At 46.4% G+C, this 15,152-nt stretch overlaps 1 protein-coding gene across 1 annotated transcript in view; it reads right to left on the minus strand.

The window, feature by feature from the left end:
• LARS2 (leucyl-tRNA synthetase 2, mitochondrial) overlaps nt 1-15,152 on the minus strand; it is a 159,076-nt gene that overhangs the window by 19,581 nt on the left and 124,343 nt on the right. The window contains exons 16-17 of the mRNA XM_032649183.1: nt 3,502-3,602; nt 656-838 (exon numbers count right to left, since the gene is read on the minus strand). Of these exons, the coding sequence (XP_032505074.1) occupies nt 656-838; nt 3,502-3,602 (284 nt within the window). The remainder of the gene's footprint in view (nt 1-655; nt 839-3,501; nt 3,603-15,152) is intronic.

Consider the following 15,152-nt stretch of genomic DNA (forward strand, 5'->3'; position numbering starts at 1 on the left):
ATTACTGATTACTGTTGGACAGCTTATTCTAGGATATCCAGATACCTGAGATTATTCTACCTCACACCGTTTTAGGTCTAAACAACTTTGGAGGGACGAATCTCCCCTGCGGGGGCCTCTAAAGGCTACTGTGGGTGACTGAAGAGGTCACAGGTAACATCAGGACCAGGCCCCATGCGGGGTTTTCTGGACTGGTGACAGGCAATGACACCATTCTAGAAAAAACCTTTCAGGTTAGACCAAAAGGGAACCGGCTTCTGTGGACCACAGTGGGCCCAGGAGTACCACAAACGCCAGTCTGGCTCAAGGAAACGTTTTCAAAGTGGGATCCTCGTAGAACCTGCATGAGAACGCCACAGACTCACTGAAGGCAGGCTCCGGGGCCCTGGCCTGGGGGCTGGGTCAGCAGGGCTGTGGTGAGGACTGGGAGTCTGTAGTCACAGCGAGCTCCCCCAAAGGCTGGACGCTCATTTCATTACATCTGAGAAAACTGGCCTAGGAATGGCACAGGATGTTGGGCAAACTGCTACTTGCCTCACAGAGCTGATTCCTAGAACCCTACTATTGACTCAGCAAAGACATTTCCTTCCTTGAATTCCTGTGGCACCGAGGCGGATCACAGAGGAGGCAGGCTGGGAAGAGGAAGGTGACTTACTTTTTACATCCCACAAGATATCCTTCTCAGGAGGGGCGGCGAAAAGGATGTAGAGCCGGATGGTGTCAATGCCGTACTGCTCCACAACGGCCTTGGGGTCCACGCCATTGTGCTTGGATTTGCTCATCTTCTCCCAAGTCACCTCTAACTTCTCCCTCGTGTTTGCATGAACAGGAACAGAACCTAGGCACCAGAAAATTGCATCGGTAGGGGATGTGTGATGCCGAATTGGTTCTGTGACAGTATATTCAGTAAAAAAATACTGGGTGAGCAATTACAAGTGTTAATTTAAAGAATTCCACTAATTCATTTAACATGACTTGTTCTCTCCCTCTAGACGTCATAAAAATGTTTTTGTTTTCAAATGAGTAGGCCCACCTCCCATAACAAACCTTCCTTTTTCTCAATCACAAAACAACACAAAGTAAGTTCCCTTTTTTTTTTTTGCGGTACGCGGGCCTCTCACTGCTGTGGCCTCTCCCGCTGCGGAGCATAGGCTCCGGATGCACAGGCTCAGCGGCCACGGCTCACAGGCCCAGCCGCTCCACGGCACGTGGGATCCTCCCAGACCAGGGCACGAACCCACGTCCCCCGCATCGGCAGGCGGACCCTCAACCACTGCGCCACCAGGGAAGCCCAATTTCCCTTTTTTTAAAAAAGTAAATTACTTATATGCAAAAAGGAAAGTGAAAAAGGATAAGGAAGACTCGCATATTGCTCTTCTCTTTATGGATTCAGGGTCTCCTTTGGAAACGGGCAGATGACCAGTCAGGGTCTCCGAGCAGCAAAGCACCTGAGAGGTCACTTCACCTGGGGGCTAGGTCCCCCGTCCGTGTTGAAGTCACCAGAACATGATCTCGCAGCATCGAGGCCCATGCGTGCAGTTAGCTTGCTGGGCTCACAGTAAACGCGGTGTCCCATTGTGCAGCCCTGTTCTTTGTCTCCTTTCCACCCACACATCATCGGTCCAGACGGTGCTGATGGAGGAGGCCTTCCATGGCCATGTTTGGAGGAGGTGACCTTGCTGCCAAGCTCCAGTGGCTGGGACCAGGAAGGACATCTGAGAAGGCTAAGCTTCCTTCTCGGGAATTGGAACTAAGAGACAGAAACTCTGTCTCAATGCTGTTGGGCACTGGAACCAGAAGGTCCTAAGGAGCTGGGCCAAGACGTGGCTCTGCGGCTACCAAAGGTCACTCTGGAAACTGAAATTAGGGAGAGCAGAATCCAAGCCTGGGGGAGGAAGGAGAACATGGCAGAAGAACAGAGAGGGGCAGGGAGAGGAACTGGAGGCTCAAGAAAGAGGACAGAGGAGTGGCCTGGCGGCTTCCTACATGTTGTACTTCCTTTAGCTGGGTTTGGGCGATGTCCCTACATCCCTGTGCGAAACCTGCCTTTGCATGGATTTCTGTTCCTTCCAGCTAAATACTCCCTCTAACAGCAACCAAACTCGCTCCCCAAGGGACCAGCGTATATACCTACAAGCCAACTCCATATATCATGAGAGGCACACCCACTAAGTAGACAGATGCCTGCCCTTGCTGATCCACGTCCATATTCTCCCCCTGGGGGCAAGTCTGCGTGGGAAGGAAAAAGATGTTCACAACAATGCTTGACCCCGTGACATCAGAGCAAAGGGAGACTGAAGTCCTGGAAGATGTTTTATCTAAGCTGTGGTGAGGATCAGGGAACCACTGCCCCCTCTACCCCACACCCCCGTCCAGGCTGCAGCAAGCCTTTATAACACTGTTGTGAAAATTAGGAAAAAGGCATCTTTCTGGGCAGAGAAGTTGAGAAGTTAGAAAAAGGTGCCCTCTCTTGGCAGATGTGGCCCTGAGGTGTATAGTTGGGTGAGTGGCTGGATCTCGGGCCCTGCTCACCCCTCAGGCGGTTGCCTTTGTACACTGCACAGACTGTACAGTCATACTTAGCAGCCCTGCCCATGACACAGAGAGCCCTTCACCAACAGCTAAAAGTTATGTGTCCCCTGGATTTAGCTCCTTTCCCTCTGGCAAGTGTTGGAGAAACACTGCCAATTTCTGCTTCTCCAGCTTCTTTTTCTCCCAAGGACCATGGTGACCCTTCCAAACCCTGAGGAATTACTGCTTTAACTAGGTAATCCCATTGCCTGCTTCCACCTAAACCTTCTCTCTAGTGTTTGGCTTGGGAACCTGACTACCTTTTAAGGGGTTGTTGGGTTTACCTAATTTCATCCATTAAGCATGAGTTAATCTAAATTTAACTGCCAGAGTTTCTCACAGCCACCTCCCAATTTTCTGACACGTCATTTATTTGTATGCTGAGTGCACGTGATACACCCTCATCATGCCACCTAGAGATCTTTGAGGATGAGTGAAAACACAGGGTGGTAGGAAAAGGCTCGGGAAAGCTGGGAGAAGGGGAAGTCCAGGGGGTCAGGGAGAGGAATTCCACCAGGGGGCCCAAGTAGACTGGTGGCCCCTGACGTTCTGAAATGCCCCTCTAGACCACGTGGGGAGATGTGCTGAGAATGCCCCAGTCTTACAAGAATGTCTCTTGGGTCTGGGGCCTCTGTCCCTGAGATGGGCTGTCAAACACAGGCTAGGACAGGAGGTGATGCCAGAGTTGACTCCATGTTATATACAAAAGAAAACACTTCCGGAAACTGAACTGACACTTGAGCTGGATGGGATGGGGCTGAGGGGAGCCAGCCTCAGCCTCAGAGGGCGCCAGCCCAGAGCCAGCTGAGGCTTTGAGACCATGAGGCTAAAGGGTCACTTGCCTGGATTCCTGCCCAGCCAGGGCCTGGCAGCGTTCGCCAGCTTGGTTTTCTGTGAGCACCTGGATGGGACTAGATGGGCCATTCTTACCTGTGAGATCGACTTCCTCTCGCTGTAGATACTGTCCAGATGGTAGGCGGAACGTCTGCCCCTTGACAAGGCCTTGGGCCAGCAGTTTATGAAAAGGCTCTCTGAGGACAGATAACAAAAAAAGAAAACTGGTGGGGCAGGAATTCAAAGCAATCAGAAAACAGCAGTACAAACCTTACCAGCTGATGAGCAGACATAACTGCCCTGCATGAAAACTGGCTGACCAATGCCACTTGTAAATCCAACTTGAACAAATGACTCCTTACAAATAAGTGATAAGGAAATTAAGTCAAATCAGAAGAAGTTAACTACTTTCCAATGTGGCAAAGTGGAAAGAACATCAGGCCTCACATCTGGAAGGCCTGGATCTGAATCTCTGTTCTGCTTCTCAAAGACTTTTATGAGCCCAGACAAGTCACTTACTCTGAGATCAGTCTGCTCCTCTGTAAAATGGGGATTTAAAAAACCTGCCTCAAAGGGCTGTTGGGAGAACTAAATGAAATGACTGCATGAAGATACTTGTAAATTTTAAAGGTCTGTACAAATGTCAGTTACGCTGAGCCTGGAGTAATGAAGGGCTCAGGAGGATGTAGACAGGTTGGGGTTTTGCTCGTTAAGATTACTCTTTCCTTAACTTTTATACAGTGCCTGCTTACATTCTTTTTAAAATCATACAAATTATATATGAATATGCCCTTTCTCTTCGAATTCAAACACCCCTGCCCCCGCCTTCCCAGGCCTATTCCCCTCTGATGAGGCAGTTACTATCAGTCCATACAGATCTATTTCCTTTTTTTTTTGGCTGCTCCAAGAGGCTTTCAGGATCTTATTTCCGCAACCAGGAATTGAACCCGGGGCCCCAGCAGTGAAAGCACAGAGACCTAACCAGTGGACGGCCACGGAATTCCCCAGATCTATTTCATTTTTAAACATCTATCGAGCATTTTACATATGGGTGGCTTACAATTTATTTATAGTGCCTATTTTTTTTTTAAAAAGCTGTTTTAGGGCTTCCCTGGTGGCGCAGTGGTTGAGAGTCTGCCTGCCGATGCAGGGGACACGGGTTTGTGCCCCGGTCTGGGAAGATCCCACATGCCAAGGAGCAGCTGGGCCTGTGAGCCATGGCCGCTGAGCCTGTGCTCCACAATGGGAGGGGCCGCAGCAGTGAGAGGCCAGCATACCGCAAAAAAAAAAAAAAAGCTGTTTTAGTCACACCCTTACTGGCTGAATAATGAACTATAGATGTTTTCTCTTAAGAGGACAAGAAGGGGTTGACCCTCCTACTGAAATTACTTTGTCTCAGATTTGAAATTGTTACTCAGTTTTGAAGCATGTGAGCAAGAGCTATCCCAAACTCAAAGTATTTGTGGAAACCTCTGCTGAGAGCATGTGCCGTATTTCACTCTTACAAAGCAGAAGGTAGGAACGACTGAATGAGGGGACAGATTGATGTTTTCCACCAATATCACCCCCAGCATGACGAGCCTATCGATGTACAAACCCTCGGGTGCTTCAAGCTCACTTACATGGAATGGCTTTTATTTAGAGGCTCAAAAACCCAATAACCTCAAAGAGGCCAAGCCGACCACAAACCCAGCTCTAGTGATGGAGGTAGAGGGCGCTGTCTTTGTTAATTTAACAGGATCTTATTTCACACTCGAGGCTCATGTAGACGAACCCTGATACAGGGTAAGGCCTCTGGACAGGCCTCTGATTTGTACACTGTGCAGCCCCTGTCACAGCAGCTGTGTGGACAGAGGCAGTTTAAAGGAAACTTTCTAGTGGATTCAGAGGGACAGAGGGGAACAAAGATGCTTACTGGGAAAAAGATGAAGGTCAGCTAGAAAAAAAGGACTCCTGCCCTTCGTATTTTAAAATCTTGTTATGAGCGTGGGTATGTATGCATGTGTGCATGTGTGAGTTTGGTGGTATGTGTGTGTGGGGGGGGTATTTTCCAACATGGAAAAGACCCATATATTTGACATCAAATGGAAATGTAACACGTATTTTTGAAGCCTCAAATTATTCAGTGTCACAGGGCCCATCCAGCATGGTACTGTGTTAATTTGGAAGAAATTTCACATGTGCATACGCATAAAAATAGTCACCCCATTGTTCCGGCTCTAAGATCTATCTTAATAATAAGCTCTTTTGAGTCATAAAACTGCCTTCCTTCCACCTCCAAGAAATTCCACCAGCAATGTCACCATTGGCAGAATGACATCCTTTTGTGCCACATCCCAGCAAGATTCCCAGAAAATGTGAGTGATGGAAAGATATGAAAAATGATTTAAAAATACAATGCACTTGGATCTCATGATGCATTTTAATACAGAAGCACCTTGAAGGGGGAGCAATGGTATCTGGGGTCCCTGTTTCTCAGGAACACTGGCACAGACTCCACGGGAACCTTGTGTCCTCGGGCCACATGAGCCGTATCCAGGGTAGGCTGGGGTTTTGATGCCCGAGGACCCAGATCTGCATTTTCCTCAGGAAGCTCAGGGAATTGTACCCACAGACCAAGCATGCAGTTCTCTTTACCATCAGCCCCATCTACCTTCCTGGCCTCTCCTCTCACATCTAAATGCCCCTGCTCCTCACAGAGGTCACAAGGACACTCGACCATTCCCAGAATGTGCCGTGCTTCCTAGGATTCAGCAGGAATGCCCACCTCAGCCTGGGTTCCTGGGGAAACCTGGACCCAACCTTTACCACTGAGCTCAGGCATCCCCTTCTCTGGTGGCTGTCCCTGTACCCTGCACACAGTCCCCTTCACGCAGCTCTGAACCCTCCTTTGTGCCCTGCCACGTCCAGCACACCCTGCCGGGAAGAGCATAACCAGGTTGTCCTGTGATTACAACATAAATACCCCTCCGCCCCCCGCCCTACCCCCACCGTGGCAAGGAGCATTCTCTTGTCCTTCCCTCTATCCCCAGCGCTTAGCACTGTACTCAACAGACAACATGCTCTTTAAACATGTTCAAAACATGGATGGATGGATGAACAAATGCGAATGAACAGACAGATGGCGGGATGGGAGGAGGAAGACATGGGATGTTTGGGGCTGCCAGCTCCTGAAGCCATCTTTGCCTTCTATCCAGTCTGAGGTGGCACCTGGATTTTAACCTCATTACAGAAACAATACAACACAGTTTTAAAACAGAAGGAGAAAATTGTATGGCTACGTTTCATTGGGCAGATGAAGAGACTGATTACAAAGCAAACTGCACAAGTGTTCTACACAGAAGGGATGCCTCCCCAACCCGCAGTGGCCATCAGTGGCTCGACGGGACTGATTTCTCACACGCCCAGGATGCACGTTTTTGAGCACTAGCTTATCTTTCAAGAATCTCCCTCAAATAATTTTACATGCTGCTGCCTAACACAAAAGAGACAGACTGCAACCTTGTCCCTGCTGTGCTCAGTGGCAGGAGGATGAATTTGCTGTTACTGTCTTAGGCTCTAGTGTCCCTGTACCAGTTTTTGAGGTTTTTCCTCTCTTTTCTCACTTTGAGTACATGGCTTTGGTCACTCGCAAGAGAAAGAAAAAAGATGTCTTTGGGATGTTAGGAGGGAGGGAATAATCTGGATCCCAAAGATAAAAGATCAGTAGGATGATCAAAATCAGTAGCATTAAGCCTCCAGAAGGGGCGGGGTCAGAAACAAGGAGCTTGTTCTCCAGTCTTGCAGGTTATCAAGTGGCACAATGCTGCCCCCTTCTGGGAATGGACAGAATTGCAACCTGCTGGAATCTTGACCCTAACTCCAGCCTTTCCGCCTAAGGCTGCACTCCTCAGACCTCATCTTTTACAACTCTCTCTTCTTTTGTTTTTTTGTTTTTGTTTTTGTTTTTCTTTGCGGTATGTGGGCCTCTCACTGTTGCGACCTTTCCCGTTGTGGAGCACAGGCTCCGGACGCACAGGCTCAACAGCCATGGCTCACGGGCCCAGCTGCTCTGCAGCATGTGGGATCTTCCCGGACCGGGGCACGAACCCGTGTCCCCTGCATCGGCAGGCGGACTCTCAACCACTGCGCCACCAGGGAAGCCCACAACTCTCTCTTTTTTAAAAGTAAACTTTTTTTTTTTTTTTTTTGCAGTACGCGGGCCTCTCGCTGTTGTGGCCTCTCCCGTTGCGGAGCACAGGCTCTGGACGCACAGACTCAGCGACCATGGCTCACGGGTCCAGCCGCTCCGTGGCATGTGGGATCTTCCCGGACCGGGGCACGAACCCGTGTCCCCTGCATCGGCAGGCGGACTCTCAACCACTGCGCCACCAGGGAAGCCCAAAAGTAAACTTTTAAATGAGGTAAAGCACACATACTGAAAAGCATATAATTCCTACGGGTGAAACTTGAGGAATTTTCACAACATAAACACACCTGTGTAACCAGTACCCAGGTCAAAGATCAGAATGTGACCTACTTTCTGAAGGCCCCCTCCTCCCACTTCTAGGCAACATCTCCCCACCATGGGCACCACCAGCCTGGCTGCTAACACCATAGATCAGTTCTGCCTGTTTCAAAACCACTTCTAAGCCTTTCAGAATGAGGGATCTCAGGGGAGCGTCCACACTGGAGGCCTTCTCCAGAATGGCAGGCGTACCCTTCTCAAACAGCAGCACACCCAAAACAAGGCCTGCCAGTTACACAAATAAATCTTAATTTCCAAAAGTTAGCAACAACACAACTTGATAGCTGAGGCTCATCTGGGCTACCTTCTTCTTCCAGGGCTGAAGCACTGCAGGGCTGGCTGGAAGTGTCATCTAGTGCAGGGATGGCAAGACTGCCCCAGTGCCCCTCCCGCCCCATCACTGATCCATGGCAGCACTTCCTGGTGGACTCAGGTCGAGGCTCAGAATTCTTGGTATCACGTCCTCAGAAAGCAGAGTTACCCCGTGAAATCTATCATTTATTTATTCGGCAGGTATTTATTGAGTGCTGACTATGATTCCATCACTGAGCCAGGCATTAGGGATGTCATGGTGGGCAAATCAATTACTGCCCTCAGGGAGCCAGCCTGTCTGCTATCACTGAACCAAACCAATGCCTGACCACTCAGAGCTGGGGAGGAACAGAGTCCAGTCAGATCTGAAGATCAACTCCTGCCACATCAAGTCCAAACTGCCGGCTTGGCCATCGGACTTCTATCCCTTCCTTTTCGCTTCCTTTGCTCTTTCTACATGTTGCCCATATGCGTTTCCATGTCCTCACTCACACACTGTTCCCTGAAGTGCTATCAAAACTGCCCATTTGTCAAAACTCTACTCCCCCTTCCAGGCTTGACTCAAATGCCACCTCCACTGTGAAGGCATCTCAGGCCCTCCTGGTCAGAATTAGTTGCTCTTTCCTCGGTGTGTCCAGTGTTGTGCCTGTGACGGCATCGGGCAGATACTACATGTCACTGTGTATTCAGGTGAGTTGCATTGCTGCCTGTCTTCCTCCTGAGAGGGAGGAGGAGGAAGAGGAGGAGCCGTGAAGACCCCTCCCCGCACCCAGTTCATAGTAGATGCTCAATTAATGAAACTGGTTTGAAATGAATGAATAAATAAATCTGCCAGCAGCAGAGTGGGGGACAATGTGGAGGGGACAAGAGATGAAGGAAGAAAGGGGATGAAGAGTGAGCACTCGACGCTATGGCTTCCAGGTGGGGCCAGAACCTTTTTGCAGACAGAGGCACACTCAAAGATTTCAAACTCTTTCTATTTCAAGCCCTTGGGAAGATCAGCAGGGAATGAGAGTGAGAGAGAGAGAGAAATTCCACAGTGGGGAGGGGCGCTTCCCAGGTCCTGGAATCCTGCTCACCCCCCAGTGATTCTCCCTCCACTCTTCCAGGGCCAAAGGGCTCTGGGAAGCTGGTTCTTATTCCATCCATCCTCAGGTGTAGTTTAGCCCAGAAAGAGGAGTCACATTTGTATTTGAGCGACAACTGGGTACAGAGCCCTCTGAAATTAATCAAAGAGCTTACAGTAAAATGCGCGGCCCAAGACATGCTCATAAATCGCCACCACCACAAGGAGGAGGCATGAAGTGTGATATAGAGAAGCACAGTACATGGGAATGGGGGACAAGGGGACATCAAGGGCCCTGCTAGACTTGGAGCCTAGTCCTGCTGGAGCAGAGATGACACCACATTGCCAGGTTCATTACTCAGATTCATAACAATGTAACTAATGTATTTTCCATTTGTCCATTCATTCATTCAACAAATGGTACCTGGGAACAAACTTGTATAAGCAAACAAGTTATTCACGCATCATAATTACTGTGTATAGCAGGGAGCTTTATAAGAAAGTGAAGAGTGAATGTTTCTAAAGTCTGGGAACAACTTCTCCACTGGGTTAAGATGATGGCCACGCCTGGGCACCCAAGCTTCTACTTTCCTCCATTTGAAGGTAAAAGGAGGCGTTTCCAGCAAGGTCAGGAGTGCAAACGGCACTTTCTCTTGTAGGTGGCACCCTCCTCCACTTTGGGTGGGTCATGCTGCTGGTGCCCGCAAGGGACCAACATGACCAGGCCATGTACCTGGGTCCCAGACCCCTCTGAAGGAGCCCGGGGACACCTGTCCAGCCAAGCTATGTCCCAGGGACCCGCCCACCATCTCCCTGGTCACTGCTCCCACCCACTCTAGCTCCTGGGCCTTTCTCAACAGCCCTCCTCCAAGCTTCCCTCTGAAGGGAAAACTGGACAACAAATACACAAACCGGGGAACAGGGGGGTGGACAGTATTAATGCACTTTCATCTTGTTTGAATTTTTTTAAACATGCATTTGTCCTTCTATGATATTTATTTACTTATTTATTTAGCTAGTTAGCTAGTTATTTTTCAAGAGAAGGAAGGATTTATCATTACTGGCAGCAAGTAAGGAGAACACCAGGGATCTTTCCCAAAGCAGCGTCTCCCTGAACAGCAAAATTGGGAAGTTTTAAGCTAAGGGTACATGCATATTCATGACTTCTGTGATTTTTAAAATAAATTAAATTAAAAACAAGAAAAAGAAAGTGAAAAGTCTGCAACTGTAAACCACCAACAAACCCCTTCTGACTCTGAAGCCATTAAAGGTAGAGGCGTTCTGCAGGGCATCTGCCTTGAGGAAGGCCTAGATGGTTTCACTTGCATGAATACAAATTTGTGCTCTTTGCTGAGCCAGCTTTCTTCTCACTCCTTCAATACCACCCCTAGAGATGGATTACCTTTTTTTGTACCACAGCACAGCTATATGCAATCAGAATGATGAAAAGGGATGGAATCTTCAGTTTCCTTGATAGTTTGGACTGCACTAATTCAGAAATTACAATGAATACCTGCTGGTCATTGAAAGGCACCTTTGTTCAAGGAAGGAAAGAAGGAAGGAAGGGAGGGTGGGTGTGAGGAAGGGAGGGTGGGAGGAAGGTCACTAATTCTTAGGATTAACAAGGAATTTCAGAACATAGGCTATTTTAAGCACCCTTGTAAAACTCACTGCATAAAGGAATGCATTAACCAAGATGGGCTAAAAGAATCTCAGGATCCATCAGAGCCCTAACTAGTCACCGCAGATGACATTTCCCTACTTAAGAAGACCTGGAGAGCCTGCTACCCACTCTCTTGCCTGGTCAGGCGGCTACTATAGATCTGAAAAGAAGAAAACAGAAAGCCATGGATCTCTGAAAATAGTTTCTAACTGGGATTTTTCAGACTAAGTTCACCTTGCTCTTCATCCCTGCCCTGAGTCTAGGACCATCATGTTCACATAATTAGCCCGTTTCTAAGTATCAAGACATGGCTCATCTTAAAATATCACAGTTTCCATTTCCTAGCAGCTAGCCAGGGGCATGGAAGGAAGCCTTAGCATTACGGCGAGACTCAAGTAAGGCTTTTCTTCTCTTCCTTTGCCTTTTCCCAATAGCCCCATTTCTGGTGTGATCAGAAAAAGTTCCCCGGACCATGGATGGGGGCCTGCTGAGCTCTCAATGGTCAGCAGGTGGCTGTTAGCACGGGAGCAGCAGCTTCCGACAACCCCCCCCCCCCCGCCACCCCCCGCTTTGTTGTTTGCGAACCGCAGGGAGAAAGTCGATTCAGGGAATTTAGTGTCTGAGTTGTATGAAAGAGCAAGAACAAAAACTGACAAGATTCCGTGTTACAGCTGTCTCTCACAAAGGGGGAGAAAAGGCTTCCTGACCCCAGTTCAGTGGAGATGAGCAGAGACACGTACCCCCCACCGAGCGTACCCCTCTGTGCCTTCCAGCATCCTGGTGACAGCAGCCAAGGCTGGTGCCAACCTCATACTCACACTGGCAGGCCCAGTGCACTTCCCTGCTTCAGAATATAAACTGTAAACGACTTTGCTTTATTTTCTGTTATAAAGTTACGTAATCATTGTATAACATCTGGAAAAAAATCCATTAAAAAATAATAAAATCATCAATAAGCTCATCATCCAGAGAAAAATAGCGTTAGCATGCTGACATAATTTTTTCTAGCCTTTTCTCTTGCTTTGTGTATGTGTATTGGTATGTGTGTACATATAAAGACAGAGATAATCAAACTATCTACAATTTTCTGTCTTGCTTTTTTCACTTCTCATTACTAAGATGTATTTCTCCATGTTATTCAACATTCTTTGTACAAGAATCCTCCCTAAGATGGGGTATACTTTGCCCTTTCTCAGCATTTCGGGGCAGTTAGGTTCAGGGTATTTAGCTACTTGAAGTAATACTTACAGGAACACTTTGCTGTATAAGTTTGCATTTCTGATTATTTCTTTAGGATAGATTTCTAGAAGTGCAAATAGTGTCCAAAAGTGTGACTATTTTTAAAGCTCGCACTATATACTGCCAAAATGCTTTTTATGAAGCCTGTTCGCAATTGCCTTGCAGTATATGAGAGCTGTTCTCATTGGGATGCTATACGGAAAACAGTACCTCACTACTGTTTATTTTGTATTCCTTTTGCTGCTAGAGAGATAAACATTTTATAGTATGTTTATTGGTCACTTGTATTTCTCCTTTTGCAAATTTCCTGTTGACATCAATTCCAGCTTAATCATCAACCTGGTGTTTCAGACACAAAATAAAGGCACTTGGTGTCCCATGTGATGGCATACCCAACCCAGAGGCCAGTTTCTTATAAAGGGTAAAGAGACCTTCTGAAAGTTCAAACTGCAGACCTAAATGTATCAGTGATGAAAGAAAGGGCCAGGGCTCTTTTGGGAACTAGGAAGATTATTAAATCTACATAAACCTTTACTTTTATATTGATATTTGAAGACATTTAACCAGAATCATAGAGTGAAAAGAGGGCTCAGAGGTGACTGAATCCCTAACCTATGAGGCCACTGAGAACCAAAGGGGTTAGGTCTCTTGTCCACACCACTAATTACAGGCCCATGTGATCATGGGACAGAGGTTTTTTTGGACTCCCAGTCCAGAGCTACTACCTGAGACAGTGGCCACGTGGCTGAGAAATGAAAACAAAAGTGGAACAGCTGTAATCTCAAATCCCTTCTGAAATGACAACGCTAATCAAAAAGAATACAGAAATGGGGCTTCCCAGGTGGGGCAGTGGTTGAGAGTCTGCCTGCCGATGCAGGGGATGCGGGTTCGTGCCCCGGTCTGGGAAGATCCCACATGCCACAGAGCGGCTGGGCCAGTGGGCCATGGCCGCTGAGCCTGCGCGTCCGGAGCTTGTGCTCCGCAACGGGAGAGGCCACAACCGTGAGAGGCCCGCGTACTGAAAAAAAAAAAAAAGAATACAGAAATGGACATGAAATTCCAATTTATACACATTTCAGGAAAAATAGCTAATAAACAGAGAGAAATACACACATAAGGTTGACAGGTTTCAAAATTTCCTCTTAGGCCAGCTTGATAAAATTGTTTGGAGGCTTTAAAACATGTTTAATCAAAGAGTTCTGAATTACTCATCACAGAAAGTAGATGATTTTCATTTCATCTGAGGCCAAGTGGTTTACCAAAACACCTCTGATAAACAGGTAACACTCAGAAATAGTTTTCAGAGGCTATTGTTGCCCTGATGTAATGTAACAGGAGTAATTCTGACAACTGTGCTGAGAAACAGAAATAAGATGACTTTCTGCACCTTCCTCAAAAAAGTCAGCCTTCTAAGTACTTAAAATAAATCTCCCTCTTTTTGGGGGGTGGGAGGGCATGGAATAGAACATACCATCTTGTGAAGAATTAAAAAAATATATTGCCTAGGTATATTTCCATTTATACCATACAGCTGTCGCTTAAAGTTGATGGTAAGGCACATACCAGGTGTCCCTTGAGGCTTTGCAAATTAGAAATTTATCTGAACAGAAACAAGTCACATCCAAAACTGTATTTTAAATTATGTCGGAATGCTACAAACATTTTTCCTCCTTGACTATTGTTTTAAAACACTGTAAAGAAGTCAGAAAAGTAGCCAGGGCCTGTCCTACACCTTAAATTAGTGAGCCTTTGAATAATTTATTTACTCATTCATTACTTCTACAAATAATTGTTCCAAAGCTGAGAAATGTGCCCTACTGTTAAGGAGCCAGAAGCCATTTATGGTCTTTGTTTCTAGACCTACATGAGAAGGAAATATTTCTTATGTTGTATTTGGCCTTTGAACTAAACCTCTCTCTATCCAACTCTCCTTATCCCAAGAAGAACATTTCCTTTGAACAACATAAACTTTTATCTGTTTATATCAAGGGGTTAACCTCAACTTATTTAAACAGATATTCACTGAGAATATATAATGTCCATGAGACTGTGATAGTAACAGAACACAGTTTCCATCCTCCAGGGTAATCTTTATCTAGTGAGGTAATGAAGTTTCCGTAGAGAAAATGCAAGGCAGAATGGTAAATTCTATAATCCAAGTTACAAACATTTTAACGACAGTCAGCCCTCTTTATCTGTGGGTTCCACACTCGTGGATTCAACAAACCGTAGATCAAAAATATTCAAAAAAAGGAAAAATTCCAGAAAGTTCCCAAAAGCAAAACTTGAATTTGGTGCACCCAGGCAACTATTTACATAGCATTTACACTGTATTAGGTATTATAAGTTATCTAGAAATGACTTAAAACATTCAGGAGAATGAGTGTAAGTTATATGCAAATACTACACCGTTTGGTATGAAGGATTTGAGCATCCTCAGATTCTGGTATCTTCGGGGGTCCTGGGACTAATCCCCTATGGATACCAAGGGATGACTGTCACTTATTTCTCTGAAGGTGAACACTGTTCATGTGTTTAGTGTCCTTCTGATGCAGATGGGTTAATTTTTACACATGAAGGTCTCTGGGACTAATGAGAAGAAATTATTTTAAGCATTTAATTTATATCCTAAATTAGCTTTCTGTAGACTTTTAATCCATGTATGCATGCACAGAATGAGGGAGCAGGTCTGAGCATGGGGTGAAAAGGGAGGGAGCTTTCAAGGTACTTCATTTTAATGAAACTGGATTTTAGTCTGCATTACAGAGGTTCTAAAAGTAATATATTTTTTAAGGATCAAAAATTTAAAAATACATATTCTTTGACCCAGCATTCTCCAGTGTCAGGACTTGAACCTACAGATATGATCCCAAATGCCTGCTAAGCATATAGATAAAGAGCATCTTTGGACTTTTTTTTTTTTTTAATAGCAATTAGAAAATTAGGTGACTGCTTAAATA

Source organism: Phocoena sinus, chromosome 11 (assembly GCF_008692025.1).
Source record: "Phocoena sinus isolate mPhoSin1 chromosome 11, mPhoSin1.pri, whole genome shotgun sequence".
Taxonomy (NCBI): Eukaryota; Metazoa; Chordata; class Mammalia; order Artiodactyla; family Phocoenidae; genus Phocoena; species Phocoena sinus.